Source organism: Coenobita brevimanus, chromosome 24 (assembly GCF_032717465.1).
Source record: "Coenobita brevimanus isolate Jiangsu-jjx chromosome 24, ASM3271746v2, whole genome shotgun sequence".
Classification (NCBI taxonomy): domain Eukaryota; kingdom Metazoa; phylum Arthropoda; class Malacostraca; order Decapoda; family Coenobitidae; genus Coenobita; species Coenobita brevimanus.
This window is the reverse complement of record NC_136977.1, coordinates 6,841,607-6,859,657: the sequence shown is the minus strand read 5'-3', so window position 1 is coordinate 6,859,657 and position 18,051 is coordinate 6,841,607. Positions and strand designations below refer to the sequence as shown.

The 18,051-nt window shown below is 40.5% G+C and overlaps 1 protein-coding gene across 2 annotated transcripts in view; it reads right to left on the bottom strand.

Moving 5' to 3' along the window:
• The window catches only part of LOC145393479 (uncharacterized), a 120,460-nt gene that overhangs the window by 1,258 nt on the left and 101,151 nt on the right, over positions 1-18,051 (bottom strand). For both annotated transcript variants that reach the window (XM_080267589.1, XM_080267588.1), the window contains 6 exons: positions 15,118-15,213; positions 13,285-13,572; positions 9,812-9,963; positions 7,077-7,270; positions 5,063-5,217; positions 2,418-2,665 (listed from right to left, as the gene is read on the bottom strand). In XM_080267589.1, coding sequence (XP_080123715.1) covers positions 2,418-2,665; positions 5,063-5,217; positions 7,077-7,270; positions 9,812-9,963; positions 13,285-13,572; positions 15,118-15,213 — 1,133 coding nt within the window. The remainder of the gene's footprint in view (positions 1-2,417; positions 2,666-5,062; positions 5,218-7,076; positions 7,271-9,811; positions 9,964-13,284; positions 13,573-15,117; positions 15,214-18,051) is intronic.

Genomic DNA, 18,051 nt, shown 5'->3' with positions numbered 1-18,051 from the left:
CTTCGGCCAGACCTTGAAGATTCTTCTTTTCCCTTTTATTGCTTCACTTATTTTATCACTACACCACCACAATATCTTATGGATGGGTGGTCCCTTTGTCATGTCACAGACATTTTCTGTTGTTTCAATATCACATTTAGCACATCCCACTGGTTCCTGATACTAGGCTACTTACACTATTTCATGCACTCTCTCCCACTATTCGTATTTCAGCATGAAATGCAATTCTTGGGAAGTAGGGTTTATGCCAGGCAAAGGGACCACTGATGCCATATTCATTGTTAAACAGCTACAAGAAATATAAATAAGGAAGAAAAGAGATCTGTACTTTGTTTCTGTTGGTTTGGAGAAGGCCTTTGACTGAGTTCCAAGGAAGGTGGTGAAGTGGGCAATGAGAATGCCTGAGATTGAGAAGTGGCTGGTTATGGTGGTTATGGCTATGTATGTGGGTGCTTGCACCAAGATGAGAGTGATTGGAGATTTTAGTGACAAGTTTTTCGTGAATGTTGGTGTGAATCTTGGGTCAGTCTTGAGCCCCTTATTATTTACCATAGTGATTAAAGCCCTCTCACATGACTTCAGAAATGGACTCCCATAGATGTTGTATGCTGATGATTTGGTAATGTTCGCAGAGAATGAAAGGGAGGCAGAGGTAAGATTTAGGAAGTGGACGGATGGTACAGGGCACAAGGGATTGAGAGTAAATGCAGATAAATCAAAAGTGATGGTATCTAGAGCTGGTGGCAGTACTGTAAAAGAGGAGAGAGTGTGGCCATGTGTGGTCTGCCTCAAGGGCATGGGAAGTAATTCCATCCTGCACACTGTTTGTGGTAAGTGGGTGCATAAGAGAGTGCAGTGGTATTAGTGGTAGACTGCGAGATAATGCTGATTTCGTGAATGTGGTTTGTCAGGGAGAGCAAGTGGACATTGTCAGGCATGAAAGGAATGACCCTGCTGGTAAGTCTCTTGAGTGTGTGGAGGAGTTTTGTTACTTGGGTCAGACATGAAAGGAATGACTTTGTTACAGTCTCTTGAGTGTGTGGAGGAATTTTGTTACTTGGGGGACATGTTATGTGCTGGAGGTGGGACTGGAACTAGCTATGTGTCTAGATTTATGAGTGGTTGGAAGAAGTTCAGGAAGCAGTTGCCTCTCCTAGCACTGAGAAGGCACTCCCACTGTGCTAAGGGATCTTTATATGCAGCATGTGTTAGAAGTGTAGGCCTAATGCTGTATGGTAGTGAGATCTAGAGAGTGAAGGAAGAGGATACTCATAGGTTCAAACATACAGAAATTACAGTGATTAGGTGGATATGCAATGCATCCTTGAATGACAGGCCTGGGGGGGCTAGGCTTACATGGAAGAGTTGAGATGAAGGATGGAACTGGAATGAGGAGGGGTAGACTGAGATGGTTTGGGCATGTGGAGAGGATGGGGAATGACAATTGGGTGCAAAAAGTGAAATGTGTGAATAATGGGGGTAGCACTGCAAGAGGCAGACCAAAAAAGACCTGGGATGAGGTCACAGGGTGTGACTTTTGGGAAACTGGACTGAATTGGAAGGCTGCCAGAGATCAAGCAGCATGGGGAACCACCATTAGGTGACCAAGACTGACGCATGAAAGCATGTTCGAGCCTTTGTAAATAAAACAAAATGATAGGAGGGTAAATTGCTAAAAGTGTGAATAAGGGTTGTTTTTGTTGTTACTGTTTGATCAGCCACAGTCTGTCTAGTCATGCTGACCCATCAACTACAGGCAAGCAACTGACCCTGCAGGACTGTCCATGGAGTGAACCTATATTCCCTTTGGGTTGACAGCACAGCGGGGCATGGGGGATAGCGTAGTTTGCTTCTTAGATGGACACCACATTTGCATCTCTCCACCCAGTTAACAGGGGCACCAAGCAGGCCCCACTTAACCTCATGAGCTGATTACTGATATAGGGTTACCACCCAGCCTTGTAAATGGTTTTCTGAGCTACAGGAAACCAGTAGTCTTGTCACTCAGTGCAGAGCCACCAGAAGTGGAAAGAAGAGTAAGGAAAAGTGACAGGAAGGGAAGGGAAGGGAGAAGTTGGGAGACAGAAATAGAACAATAAATGTGAAGAAGGAAGTGGGCAACACTACATCAAGTGAGTGGATTGAGGGTCACCACCACCTACCAATATGGGGGTAATACTGTAGTAGTATATGAATGCTGAACTTAATGTTCAAGAATGGAAACAAGAGAAGGTTATTAAACTGGGGTGATCGAATGAAAGAACATACAAGGCAACAGTTGCCAGAATGCAATTCTGTTATTGCCATTTCCTACCTTAGGTTTGGCAGCAAAGTCAAAATATGAGTCGGAGTAACAGATAGGGATGATGATACATTATTCTATAAGAAAGAAAATAAACCTTCTTACCACCACTCACCTTAAACAGACATAGATAATGAGCAGAGTAGCACCTGCTGCCAGTGACCGCACATAGGCATCATCATACATCTGTATGAGAGTCCATGCTCCAGCAATAGTACCACACATGACCGTGACAAGTGTGGCTGTCTGCAGCCAGTGCCGTGGTGTGAATCCTTGCCCAATCCACCAGGCACGCCCCCTCTCAAGTTGGTAAACTGCCCCACAAACCTTGCATGACAGATTTTCTGATGAGTTCTCAGCACACTGCCAGTAAAGAGAAAACAGTTAAAAACACTGTAGGACGATAAGAAAAGAAAAGAGAGGTGAGTGTGAGAAGACCCTACAAAATGTTAACAGCCAATTCCATACTACCCTTTTATGAATGCTAGTGGGCCTACTGCTAGGCTACCATAATCTAGATTATATATGGGTATGAGACTCAACTACATTCTGGCAGCCGTTTACATGACAGAAAAACTCCCATTTCCCTTTTTGGGCGTGGCAGAGTATACTACTGATATAAAAAGTAAACTACTGTATAACAACTATATGACTGCTGCAGAGATATTTATATTATCACACTACACCATCCACTCATCTATCTATCCATCTTCCAATCCTATGTTGCCCCATAAGGAGCACTACACGATAAAAGTATTTTCCTTCACTGACAAGCATGCTGCATTAGTTTTTCGTCAGAATGTAAATAAACAGGACTGAAGCCCCACAAACTGGAAAAAGATACCACTGCTCGCCAGATAACTTAATGTAAAATGCAAAAGTGTGGTGAGCTTGAACTACCCAGCACTATAAAATCTTAGAGTTACTGAAAATAGGATATTATTGATTTATCAAAATATAATACTGGAGAAAAAATGGCTTAACTATCAAAATATAACAGAAATGGTAGGTCGTCATTTGCATCTATCTCAGTTTAGGGACAGACTACATGCAATTATAAATGTTGCTTGTGTATTGATCACTGTCATGTTCTTAGGTGCTGGATGTACATCCGTAAGGAAAAATGGTAAATGAGTATAACGAGACTGTATCTTACATAACAAATGAAGGAAATATGGTAATTAAACAATCAAAGACCACATGAATGCACTGGGCTCATATGGAGGGGCTTTCTCATGGGAAGCACCGCGTAGTTTGTGGGCCTGCTGCCAGGGGTCCAGGGTGGTGCTGATGTTTATACACTACACCTGACACCCACGTCTTTTGAAATCAGCTGAAGATTCCAGAAAATATAGTGCCATGGTCCACCATGAAGCTAAAATATATGTAGAAACTGGATGCAGCAGAACTGAGATGCTTCCTCAAAGCAAGAGGAATACCACACCATTAAAAATTTGGGTTGCTGATCTCGACCCTGTGCAATTTCGGCTGTACAGTTCTTAACCCTTTGACTCACCAATGACGACCTGGGTCGTCAAGCATTTGTCAACCTCTGACGTCAGTATGACGACTTTGCCCGTCATCCGATGTAATGTCTAAAGAAATATTTAGGGAGTCAACATTTTTGTTGGATGACAGGCTAAAGTGGGTGGAGCTAAGCCTGCCACAGCTGGTGCATGCATGCTCACTTGGTTTGCTTGGCTCAGTGTGGTGTGAGGTTCCTCACAGGTAGGATGTACACCTCTTGACCTCCCGCTGAACATTTATGCATTTTTTTTCGTGTATATATGCGGCATTATTATTTAAGAAAATACAACAAATAATACATTATTGGAAAGGAAATGTATTCTGCTACATACTGAAGCAAAAACTATTATTATTTCTTGAATAGTTTTTTTTGGCATATATTTTTTTAAAGGACAGTTTAAAACTTAACATGTCAGATAAATTCTGCTCACTTTTTTTGCATTTTATTTTGTACATATTGTCTTTGTGGACAATGTACAACAAAGCAAAACTCTTCATCTTCAAAATGAGACCAAGGTGGCCTTTCTATGATAAATAGTACTTTTCTATGAGCGTTAGAAGTAAAATATCTCTACACGACTGGTCTGAAAGCTCTTGAGCGAGAATTATGCGCACAGCCAAAATTTAAGCTCCTCCCTTCACGGGATAGGGTTAATATCATTAAGTGTATAATGGATAGAATCATGTCAGGATTTGCCGAATGAAAGATTACAATCTTTGGAAACCGTATAACTTTCTCCGGCACCTGAGATTCTTAACACCTGGTAAAAATGTGCTGAATGCAAACACACACAATAAGTTTTCATGGCTTTTAGCAAACTCTATGAAGAACTTTTCGGCATAAATCTCATTTAGAGCATCAGTAAAATATCTAAGATGAATATATTACTGGTACAGTGCTTTATGCTTGAGTAATAATCCCGATAGGAATTCTTTTTAAAAGAAGGTACACCAGCTCTGAGCAGGTAGTGACCACATGCTATTTAGTGTTCTGGCGAACACTGACAACTTTCAGCAGTTTGTGGGGGTTCTAATTAATATAACAAAGAGAAATATTTATGGCATGCATGTATGCATTTGACAATTAAACACTGTTACTTCTGATATGGTACACTACCTACCGTCATCTTGGTAGCAACTGGAGTTGAACAGTTGTGGATTAACTGATTTACCCATCTATTACAAACACCACTACTATAATACACTAATCAAAACCACACGGACTATACCTACCTCCATGAGCCACTTGCGTAGACAATGGTGGTGAACAGCTCCCACATCACCTCGACAGTCACATGGCTGGATGAGTGGCCCAGCATCGGTTCTCTCAGTATCATAGCAGATCCAGCACTCAGCACCCCCACTATCACCTGTTTTCACATTCTCACCTATCAACAAGATAGTGGTAAATAGTACAAATATCAAATCATTAATTTCCGTATTCTTCAATAACCAATTCCTCAGTAATTATAGAATAGCAACCTGAAGGACAATCTTTCCTCTCTTTCCTGTTCACAGGACATACATGAATCTACCCACATAAGAGGTCTGTCCAAATGTGATCGTGATAGTAGTGCTGTGTACAGTAGTGGCGACTTTGAGCTTTAGCCTAATACTAGCTGCATCATGCCATGTCACTTAGTAATCAAAGTATACGCGCTTGAATGAACATATGCTTAGTGCACTTAGCTACTTTACTTCTATCATCTGAAATCTGAGACCTTTCAGGGTGGATTTCAACTCTGAGGGAGACAAAAAGTCTGCATGGGCCAAATCTAGAGAGCAGGGTGGCAAGGGACAACAGTCATCTCATGCTTTGCCGAAAAGTCATGGATAATTAGTGACATGTGAGCAGATGCATTGTCATAGTGCAGTATCCAGATTTTGTTTGTCCATGCCTCTGGTCTCTTACTTCACACTGCATCCCTCTAATGCTTCAGGACATCCAAATATAGCTCTTGCTTGACTGCCTGACAACATGGAACAAACTCATGATGAATGATTCCCTTAAAAATAGATCAACATCACCTTCACGTATGAGTGACTGACATGCTCTTTTTTTTGGTTGTGGTGACACATTCCAACCCACTGCCATGCTTGCCTTTTTGTTTCAACATTGTACACCCAAGTTTCATCACCTGCTATGACATTTTTCAGAAAGCTTTCATCAGCATTTGAAAAATCACACAGTTCCAGACTGGCTGTGACACAGTTCTCTTTTTGCTCAAATGTCAGCAGCGCGGCACAAATTTTGTGACAAAACGGTGTATCTTCATTTTTTTTTTTTCTTTTTTCTTTTTTAACTGTGTGGCATGAACTTTTACAGATGCCTACTTCTTCAGAAATTTCATGGACAGTCAGGCGACGATTTTAAAGCATCACAGCATGCACTTTCTCAATGTGATCGTCGTCTCTTGACGTGGAAGGCCGTCCAGATTTTGGATAGTGGTGGATGATCTCCCCGATTTGAATCACTGGAACCACTCATTATGTTGCATATGGCTCAAACAATCCTCCCCATAAGCCTCTTGCGACACCTGAAAATTCTCCGTAAAAGCTTTTCCCAATTTCAAACAGAATCTCATGCAAACACGTTGTTCATCAAGACCCTTCATTGTTCAGCTTAAAACAAATTGCCTACTGCACAAAACACATGTTCACTTAAGTGTGTGTACAGTACCTTGATGACTAAGTAACTTGGCATGATGCGATTAGTGTCAGACTAAAGCTCAAGGTCAGCGCTACACAGCACTCCCTTTGTGATCAGGTGGTACACTATTAAAAAGTTTGGTTTATTTTTCAACAGCCCTCATAAAATATCTACAGTACTTCCTTGCATAAATGTACAATTTTGATCATTGCCTGTGATTCCTACAGTGCAACAGCAGGCCTGCCTGCCTTATTATTTGTGAAGCTATAATTATGATGTAGCATACTGCTCCATCTTAATTAGAATAATATGAAGTAAAATATAAAACTATAAAAACAGCAACTCCTAAAAACACTGGACACACAGTAAAAGGTCTTGTAACAAGCAAATTACATTGGCTGAATTATTCAATTAAATTTTACCATCAATCCATCCATCATCATCCACTTATATGTTGGTAGGAGCCCAGGGCTACGCAGGTTGGCCCTGACATTTAAGATAAGAGTGACCAGTCTCACTCATCCCCGAGCACCATCCCCCTTTCTAAACCAAGGCAACAACAAATCAATACGGCACTACAAAAAATATAAAACTCACCTTGCTGTTGCATATGCTGCCCTAGTTCTAGTGAGCGGTCTATGTCAAGCCTCTTAAGTATCTTCTTAGGATTAAGGATCCAAAGTTGCTCAGGAGAAATACAATTCCAGAGGACGCAAGGGAACCATAGAGCAACTCCCAACTCCACCACCCGAAAGATAATGTCATATGCATTTCTTGACATCAGTGGCACTCTGTGCACATGTAAAGAACAGACATGATTAATGGCACCTTCTACACACAGTCAAATTTTAAACATTACAATAAATGTTTACATTTACATATATATTTTTAAAGACCTCAGACTTGAATGCATGTGTAGACCCCTTTTCACTCCTAGATGGCAATTACTGTAACAGTTTTACTGGGCACCATGTAGTTCCAGTAACACTGGCGTGCCATACACAAACAGCTTGAGCAAGCTTTTTTTAATTGTTCCATACTCTTACTGTTGGCAACCCTAACCTAGGACCTTGGTTTTGAATTCAGAGTTTTCCTTCTACACCATCTCCCATCCATGGCCAACAAATCTGGCCTAACCCAGGGAATGGACCGAAGTTGACTAATTGATTAAAATGTTTACTGTTCTCAAAGTATACAAAGTACATATAAAACAAATGGAGGTTGTTATTGCTGGGCTATCCCAGTCTAACTGAGCAGACTCACCAACTGCAGGCAAGCAACCACCCATGCAGGGACTGATGTTCTCATGTGGCTGACAACACCTCACCACAATGAGGTGTGGGACTTAGTGAGGTCGTCTGCTTTCTGAGTGGATGCCACATGTGCATCTCCTTCCAGATGACAGTGGGATCACAGTAGGCTCAACATCACCCTGTTATTTTCCTGTAACTCTGGAAACCATTTACAAAACTGGGTGGTAACCATATAGCCAAATAACAGGAGGTGGTTGTGTAAAAGAGATACGTTAGTGGCAATCTGTGCTTGGACTCTGACTGTTAATGTGGCTGAGTTCCTTGCCTGAGAGCTACTCGACTTTTGCCTCCACACCACTCACATGATAGTGCCTCCCATGGATGATGGTAATCACTTACCTCCTACTCATTAAATTTCAGTCCATTCTTTTCTTTTTTTTTCTTTTTATTTGGGGGAGGGCAGGGGGGTTACACCGTGTCCCTTTTTTTCGTTAAGGGCTAAGGTGTTGCCCCCGGGTAAAGGACTTGCTTTTTTTGGAGCGTAGCACTTTAAAACCAGATGCCCTTCCTGATGTCTACCAATGACCCTTGGGTGGACTCCAACCTCCGACCCTTCAGTCAGAGCACTCTAAGCCATTGAGCAATGGCTGCCACAACCAGCTAGGCGACAGGAGAGCGCTACCTCTCCCGGCAAGGCAGCTTACCCGGGCAAAGCACGAACTCGCGACTCTACAGTCACAAGTCAAACACTCTACCACTGAACTGCCATGCCCCTTTAAATCTGAGGTGTGGAGCTGAGCCTTTACCTGTCTGTTTATTCTAGAGGTCAACCTGCCTCCACATTCCCTTGGGTTCAAAGACGCTTTACTATGAGGGACAATTTTATTCAGTTCCCAAAACTTATTGCAGCCACAAGATTAGGTGCCTCATTTCCCATCTACACTCAGCAGATCCACTTTCTCTGACATTTTGTGCATGCTTCATTTTTTTTTTTTTTTTTTTTTTTTTCCATAACTTTATATTTGTTAAAAGTCCTCTCAAACATCATTATATTGTTTTGCTTTTACAGCAGACCCTCATTATAAACTGAACGGGTATGTGATTATGAAAAAGTTAGGACCTCTTTCCATATATGATACAATTTTTGCTTATACAATGATTATGATCCCGTACAAAGCCTCACTGGTTGACATATGATCACTGTTTTTGCTTATATGATCACCCTCTTGCAAGTTTACAGTAATCTGATTGTTCAAAGACGGCTTTTGCACTCATCACTACTGGGTGTGTTAGTGTCAGTGATGGAACAATAGTGTGAAGCAGCAAGTGAAGCACAGTGAAAAGCAGTGACTATCAGTTTAGGCGACTTGAAAACTTTTTTAAAACTTATTTTTGGTGGTACACAGCAAGTGAAATGCAGTGAAGTAAAATAAAAAAAAAACAACTACTTTAGGCGGGCTGGAAACTCGTTTTTAGACTTTAAGGAGGGTGACTCTTGGCCAAAAACGTAAACCTGCCGAACCCATCTTATGACTGACTCAATATATGATAAATCATCATGTGACAGATATTTTCAAACACATCCTCATCCTAAAATGAGGACGTACTGTACTTGTATTCACTTCCAGTTTTTTTTATATGCATATCCTTCCAAAGCCACTGACTGTCTCTTGCTGATCTCTCTCAATCCATCAGGTATACACCATCAGCTGCATGCATGTAAGTTTTTAGTTTATACACATTACTCTGACTCTAGTTCAGCTCCAATACCTGCTATCCTTGCCTTAAACTTTCTGATTATGAATCAATATGATACACAGTAATATACTGTACAATAATCTTTATAATATCTGACAGATGACACTTATGAACAGATCTGGCAACAGCTGAAAAAATCATGATGAAAAAGCACCTGTACTGTAATTTCAGATGTTTTTATTCAACATGGGAGTGACCTTTTGAAATGGAAGGGTTTGATATAGAATTCATTAATCCCTTCCGTAGTGTGGTGATCTAAGTTTAATGACTTATCCAGAAATACCAATACCAAAAATATGTCATTATTTATTGATTAACTACCTGTTTTTCCAGAATCCTCCAAGTACATCAGAGAAGAGGAAACAAACAGTAATCATCAGCATGCAGGCCTGGAACACAAGGCCGAACCGAGACTGGTGGAGCTGTGACTGGTCAACCCCGCGGTGAGGTGGCACTGCCCCACTAACCTGTAGCTAAAAATAACCAGGTATATACACTATTGCACACACATAGCACAATACCATAAAAACACATTATAGTCTTCATAAAATCTTTTAAGTTAGGTTAGGTTAAGTGAGGCTGATATGATGAACATATAAGTTCTGTGTTCACAGGTAGGTCAAATTAAACAGACAAATTTAGGAAGTGGATATACAGCATATATCTAAATAAGAAAGTTAGAAATAGAATTTGGGGGCAATAACCAATCTTCCATTACCCTCTTCCTTTTCATAGGAGCTCAAGGCTATGTCAAAACATTTAAGGGTAGGAGACAGGCCTGTGCATCTCACAGCACTATGGCAGGCATAATATAAAATTCAATGTACTGTACTATATGTTGATTATCTAAATTTAAAAATATGTCAAGTTGTATCAATGAGCAACAGCAGATATAATGGCTGATGGAATTAAGGGTGCACATGTGAAAAAGAGCAAGTCATGACAGCAAATTTTGGTGTGGTCAACTTAAAACATGGCTGGTGATGTGGTTGTTTTTGATGTTGTTGATCAACCCCAGTCTCTCTGGCTGAGCAGACCCATCAACCACAGGCAAGCAATAACCTCTGCAGGGCCAACCCATGCAGTGAACTCAAGTTTTCTTGTGGCTGCCAGTGCCTCGTCACAGCAAGGCACAAGGAAAGGTATGAAGAATTGATGCCCGGGTGGATGCTGCATTTGCATCTCTCCACCCAGTTTGCTTGGGCACCACAGCAAGCTCCACTTCATTAGGCTTTATGGCTACCACCCAGCATTATAAATGGGTTCTCGAGTTACAGGGAACTATTTGGCTTGTCACTCAGTGCAGAGCCACCTGAAGTGGAAAGAAGAATAGTAAAAAGTGACAGGAAGAACAGGGAGAAGTAGAAAGGAAGGAAGGCAGACACAGAGTGAGAAATGTGAAGGAAGAAGTAGGCAGCCTTCCATCAAGCGAATGAATGATGTTCATCACAACCTACCGCCTTGGTGATGTGGCATGAAAAAAGAGAAAACTGCATGAGGCTGTGGTTTTACATCTAATTATCTATTTTTTATTATACTGCTTGTAAATCAAAGGAAAGGAACCTTCATGTAGTATGGGAAATGAAATATAATAACTAATGTACTATGCTGATTAAGAGACAAGAGGGTTAACTTTTTCACTTTAATGATCACATTTCCATATTTTTATTTGGGTTCAGAAACTTCTACTCTGCAGAAGAAAACTTGTATTTCAAATGTAAAAAATGCCTCATTTAACTATTTCATTGTTATGGTTCCATTACAGTATTTTACACTAGTTAATGTCATGATTTTATTCAGCTGATAATAATCTCAAGCACTGAAAAAAAAGAAAAAAGAAAAAAAGAAAGAAAGAAAAAAAAAGTGGAAAGGTAGAGGAAACTTGTGTGAAATAACTTGTTGCCTACCACAGACATCGTATCAGAGGCTCCCTCAGGATAAAACAAACTCATCCACCCTAACCTGGAGGATATTTTCATAATTTTGAAGCTTATTTCCTTTAACATACTGGCAGGATAAAGCAATTCTAATGCTCTACACTCTCTCCACAGCATGTCTTCCTGAGTAGCATCATACGTTATAAATTAGCATGAAAGAGAGAGAGAGAGAGAGAGAGAGAGAGAGAGAGAGAGAGAGAGAGAGAGAGAGAGAGAGAATGACAATTTCTGGCAAAGTTAGTGGACACAATATACAGTAGTGAAGGAAGTTCTTTATTATAAAAGCACTCCACCAGTTGTATTCACACTGTAGTACAGTAGAAGTAGAGTAACCCTGGTCAGTCTGGATGAGAAGAACCATCAACCAAGGCATGCAATCACCCCTTCTGGGCCAAGTCATGCAGTTAACTGATGTTCCTTTATGACAGACATTGTTTTGCTGGCAGGACATGGAGAAGAGTGATGAATTTGGGTTTCTGAATGGATGCCACATTTGTATCTCTCCACCCAGTTAAAAGGAGCATCACAGTATGACACATCACCCAGTTATTCGGTTACATGATTACTACCCACCACTGTAAATGTTTCCTAGGTTACAGAAAATCATTTAGCTTGTCACTAAGTGTACAGTTACCTAAGGAAGAAGTAAGTGGCACAACATAAAGTAAGTGGATGATGGATGCCACTGCCTACTACTTCGTATTCACACTGTTATAACTGTCAAAATGTGTACACCCGCACACAAAATCCATTTGATTAATTATACAACTGCAAATACAGTTAGAAACAAAAGGTACCATATATTTCAATGTTATATTTCTCACTTTCTTCTGTCAACTAATACTGTATTTCTAAACTGAGAAAGACTTAATATGCTTTTCTGCTCACAGACTATTCCTTTTTACATTTAGACATCTGAGAGATAATTGACAGTCATGCCCTACAAGTGATGTACATGCAGTGGAAAGTAGGCAATCTTTTGTCTCTGACTGTACTGTTACACTTACTCAAACATTAACAAAGGACATACTACTAAACAGAAGCCACCAAGCAACACACACATAGGTGTATCATTAAAACATCAATATCCTTACATTAACCAAGTAATTGAAGATTTAAGGAAAAAATTATGAACTGGTCAGGTAAGTACAATGAATGTGCTGAAATGTACATTACCCTTCAATCAGATGGCATATTTCAAAACACTAGTCTTGCTACACCCAGATGATTTTACTCACTGAAGGGAAGGGGTAGATGAAAGCTATATCTAATTCCTACAGTTCTAAAGTCTCTTCTAAACATAATAAAATGATCCGGAGACAGCATTAAAAATTACATTTACAATGTTGTGTACAATAAAAATATCAGTCATATTTTCATGAGCTGAGCACAGACCAATATGAGAAACTCTTGCAAAATATTCCTCACAACCAGGACATACTACTGATGATTCCCCCCCCCCCTTCACAAAGTACTCTAATGTACCCACCTATATGCTTGGTATGAAGAAATTTATGCAATGTCACTCTTACCGTGCAGTCTATTAAAATGAACAATGGCAAAAATAGTTTTCATCTGAGTCTTGTCATCTGATAATTTTATTCTACTTAAGGCAAGCATACTGCACTGGAACAGCCTTATTATAATCATTCAATAAAAATATGTTTTCCTAAGTTTAACACAATAGTAGTCATTCTGATAAAGTCACCTACTGTATGGGGGTTAATACTAATGAAAAAATAATCTTACTACACCATACTACTATTATTAAATGCAGAGTGCAGTACTCAATTAGTTTATGGTATTTACTAAGAAATACTTCTCTTGACTACTTTTTCTTCAAGTTAAATCACAAACCTTGTCAGGTACTAGTCGCTGGGTGGAAGGGTCCTGCTCCTGCTCCCCTGCAATCTTACTCTCTTCCCCAGGTAGTCGCTTAGGGGACAACTTTGGGGAGGGGGAGGCAAGTGAATGGGTGAGAGAAGAGGAGGAGGAGGAGGAGGAAGGGGAAGATTTTGGTGAGGAGGTGCAGGGAGAAGGGGAGTCTGGATCAGTGAGGAGTGGGGGGAGGTCCTGGTGGTGAGGGGGGGTGCGGGAGTGGACGTGTCCCACAATAATGGTTTCATTTACGAAGCCCCCACGAACCTATGGACACAACAAAAGCCCACATCAATATTCAGCAAGACAGCACATCACAACACACATGATTAAGTCTTTGGTGTACAGTACTGTACTTTCTTTTTAAGTTAGCTCCACATGACAAAATCGATTCTGCCACTCAGTCTAATACTGATTTTGAGTCTTAAATGATCTTTACCAGTGCAGTACTTTTTCTCCCACAATTTCACCTGAATGAGCTACAACCCTATACAGATTTCAATATGAAGACATATCTTACATTAGCTGTTTTTTTATATGAGCTTCTCTCAATCTAGAGACTACGTCATTATGCAGAGCATAAATCAGTGCATACGAGTCATGCATTCATACCAGACTGAACAACTATTACAATATTACCAAGAGTAATAAATGCCAAGCACTGAATTACAAAGATAAACTAATGTACCTGTATAACTTTCTGCATTTATCTTGATAAAATAGAGTAAAGCCTTAGTATACTGAACTCTGCTTTTACTAGACATTCTTTTGTTGTATCAAACTCAATCCAATAAAGTTTCAAACATATGCATAAAGATTTCTATACGAACTATTCATTTTATAATTGCGGTATTATAATTATTCTGTCCATCATATCTATAGACATACTTCACAATTTTTTGGACTAATCTGGCTGCACTAGTCTGTATCCCCATTTATTGACCTATAATTCAATATACAGTATCTAAAATGTTCTGATACAGTCAGAACTTACTGCATAAAATTTCATACATTTATCAGATTTTCTCCCTAAGTCATCCAATATTGTGAGTTTTACTATACAGTACTGTAAAAACTGTATACATTATCAAAATTTAAGAGAAGCAATTACCAATATGGACACAATCATCACTTACAATTCTCGAGACAGAAATAAGACAGAAGAAGATGAAACTCAAACACTGACACAATGTGATAGTATAACTACAAATCAGATACAGCAATGCAAAGTGTAATACCACATTTTGCAATTGACTATAACCCAAAATTTGCTCTTGATCTCTACAGTTCCAAGAGAATCAAAAATATAAAAAGATAGTGAATTATGGCATATGCATTATATAAACCAACTGGGAATGCCAAGAGAGCAAAAAATCACCCCCTACATAAAAAATCAATGAGTATATATGGAAAAGATGGAGGCTGGGAGTGCAGGAGCTAAACTTCAAGCAGTCTCTGGGTCTACTCTCACCAGGATGTGTTTATTCTACTGGCATGGTGGTTGAATGGTCAGTGTTGCTGACTCCAAAGCTGCTGGCCTGTTAGTGCCAGGGTTTGAATCCTGGTGCAGACAGCTGGCACCATTTGAATCAGGTGTCCATCCACCATTTATGGGTTGGTAAGTAATAAAAGTGCCACGGGTAACACCTACTGAAGGAAACTGTGGTAACCTGGATGATGCAGTGATCTTGTATCCCTGGATATTGGGTGAATAACCCACCACAGGCTAGAAGGGCAAAGTTGAGGAAATGAGCACCACAGTTTAGTGCCTCGTGGTGTCTGCCCCCACCTTTACCTTTTTATAATTCTTACCTTGAAGTACACCTCCACTCCATAGATAAGGAAGAACACCACCACGATGAACAGCAGAACAGCATAACACCCATTGAACACATGTGTGAAGAAGCTCTGTAGATACACAATTCATAAATTACCATTTATCATTATTATGTAATTTTTAGATATGGTTGATCTTATTCACTCTTAAATATTCAGTACAATAAGTCCTTGTTGAACATTTTGCCCTCTTTGTCTCTCTAACATCACTCTAACAGTATATACACCTTACGCACTTCCTGTTTCACAACTGTTAACTATCTATCTATTTATCTATTGCCAAATACCATAATCTGGGGGGGAAGGGGCAAACAAACTGATTCCATGCCACCTTGCCCTCATTTTCAGGTTGCCCTTTGTCCAACTTACATTATAAGCATTAGTGTAATACCTCAACACCCCTTTCTTCCACTTCAAATTCAGTCATCCCCTCTCCCTCTCCAGCTAAGTCAAACACTCTCCTACTCAACCTCTTATTTCTATTCTCTCTACATGACCAAATCAGGCTACTTCTAACCCTTTCCAATACATCAGTATCATCACAATGCTACTTAAAATTCTCATTTGTCAGTCTGTCTCTCCCTATGACTCCATATGCTCCTCTCAAGTAACTCACTTCCATTCTTCTTCCTCTTGGCTTGTGTCCTTCTCACAGAGTGCAAGCTTCACTTCCATTCACCTGAGAGTTGTTGCTGCTGATGCAACACCAACTCATCTGACTGTGAACCCAGCAGCTTGCAAGATGAAGACTTCTTCTCCTGAAGTCTACTATTTAATCTACTGAAGATAGGGAAAGGGTTAAGGGGCATTTGTTTAACGGGTGGTGGGGTCACCCAGCTCTATCGGTGCCACCATGGGAAGTCATCTCTCACCAGCACTACAATAGTGAGGCCCCAACAATACTGTTGTGTAATGATTACTTTAGTTCCATGCTGTTTCCTCACTTATTATTATTACCCTCAGTGTACCTGCAACTTTCTTGCTAAACCCTTTCTGATTAAACAGTGATCCCTTGGTTATCATACACTAGGTTACGGCAGTTTACGTAATCACTGCAAGATGAAAATCTGCGCTCCTGCCGTCATCTAGCATATTTCAGCACACCAGGGCTGGTTTCTGCCAATATGACGGTAGAGTATTTGTGGCTTCTGATGGCTCTACGAGATTCAAAGATGAGGCCCTACTCGAGGAGTTAATCCCAGGTGGTGGAAACCACTATTTCTCCAGCCCCTAGCCTCAGAACTCCTTACCTCAAGCCCATCTCAGGTCTCTCTATGGTTTGTGTTTCTTCCTTTTTGTGCCCTTTTCATCACTTTCTAATAACCAAACCATGCCTATGTGTTTCTGACATTTACCATAATAGTATGTATGTATCTGCAGGGAGTAGACTATAGCACCAGTTGAGCAGGGTGGTACTGTACTCCCAAGGTGGAGGGAAAGATGATGATGGAGAGCTGGAGCTCCAGTTTCATCGGCCCTCGGGACTAGCTCCTGATCATCCCCTTTGCTGAACTTTTTCAGTGTTTCAGTAACACTGGGAGTAGGCCAACATACTCTCCAGTACATGTTCCTCTAACTGTCAACACCAAACTACATGGATTTTACACACTACACTTCCTATTATTATTAAATATTATTATTGTTATTATTATTAAAAAAATCAATTTGCCAAACCTCAGAGCTGGGGAGGTGGAGGGAGGACCACCAAAAACCCCACCATCTGCCCTTCCCAGCGACAACCAAGTGGGATGCCTGGAACCACTGTTTGACTCACTTCTTCAATTCTGCAACATTTGCAGCATTCCCTCTAACTTTCTCTCTGTTGAACACCATATCTCCTCCTCTAAATCTCAATTTCTCTTCCTCACTGAGACTCAGCAGTCTGAGGCGACTGACAGGAAACCATTTTCAGTATCCTCCTACTTTCTCTACACTCACTTCAAAGCCAAAGGAGGTTGTTGTGTATACGTCCGCAACAATATATCTTGCTCTCATGCTCTTGAACTTGAATCTTTTGAATTTTCTACTCTTTGGCTTCGGCTATCCTGTCATTCTCTGACTAAATGTATCTGTGCTGTTTACTTATCCCCTAATTCTAATGACTATGAAAAATTCTTCAACTATTTTACTTCCAGGATGGAACACATCTTGTCAGTTTCTCCTTTCTCTGAAATCTCCATTCTAGGAGATTTCAATGTTCACCACCACCTTTGGCTCTCCTCTCCTTTCACTGATCCACCTGGTGGACAAGCCAACATCTATTCTATTCTTAATTACCTACGGCAGCTTGTACAGCACCCTACCTGTATCCCTGACCGTCTTGGAGAGAGTTCCAACATACCTAACTTCTTCCTTACAACTAATCCTTCTGCTTACACTGTTAATCTTTCCTCTCCATTGGGCTCCTCTGATCACAACCTTATCACCTTAACCTGTCCTATTGCTCCAGTAAGGCCAGTGGACCCTCCCAAGAAGCAAATGCTGTGGCACTTTGGAGCTGCTGATTGGGAGACCCTCAGGCAGTACTAATTTGATTTTTCTGGAATGCTTATTGCTTCCATGGCTGAGAGTGATCTGAGTGTGCCCTGCGCATTATGGAACTTAATCTCTCAGGCATGGAAGCATACATTCCATTTTCATATCCTGTCTTTAAAAAATCATCACACTTGTTCTAATGCTGTCCACAAGGAGAAGGCCTACAAAAGGTACCGGAGCAACCCACCCCTGAATCTCAACTCTTTTATGTTTCTACCCGGAGTCGTGTTAAGTCTGTTCTTCGATCTGCTAAAAATAATTTCATTTGTACTAAATGCTCTGAACTCTCCAACTCAAATTCTTCCCACTCCATCTGGCACCTTGCCAAAAACATCTCTAACAGTTTACTTCATATCATCATTCTTCTCTCCTCTC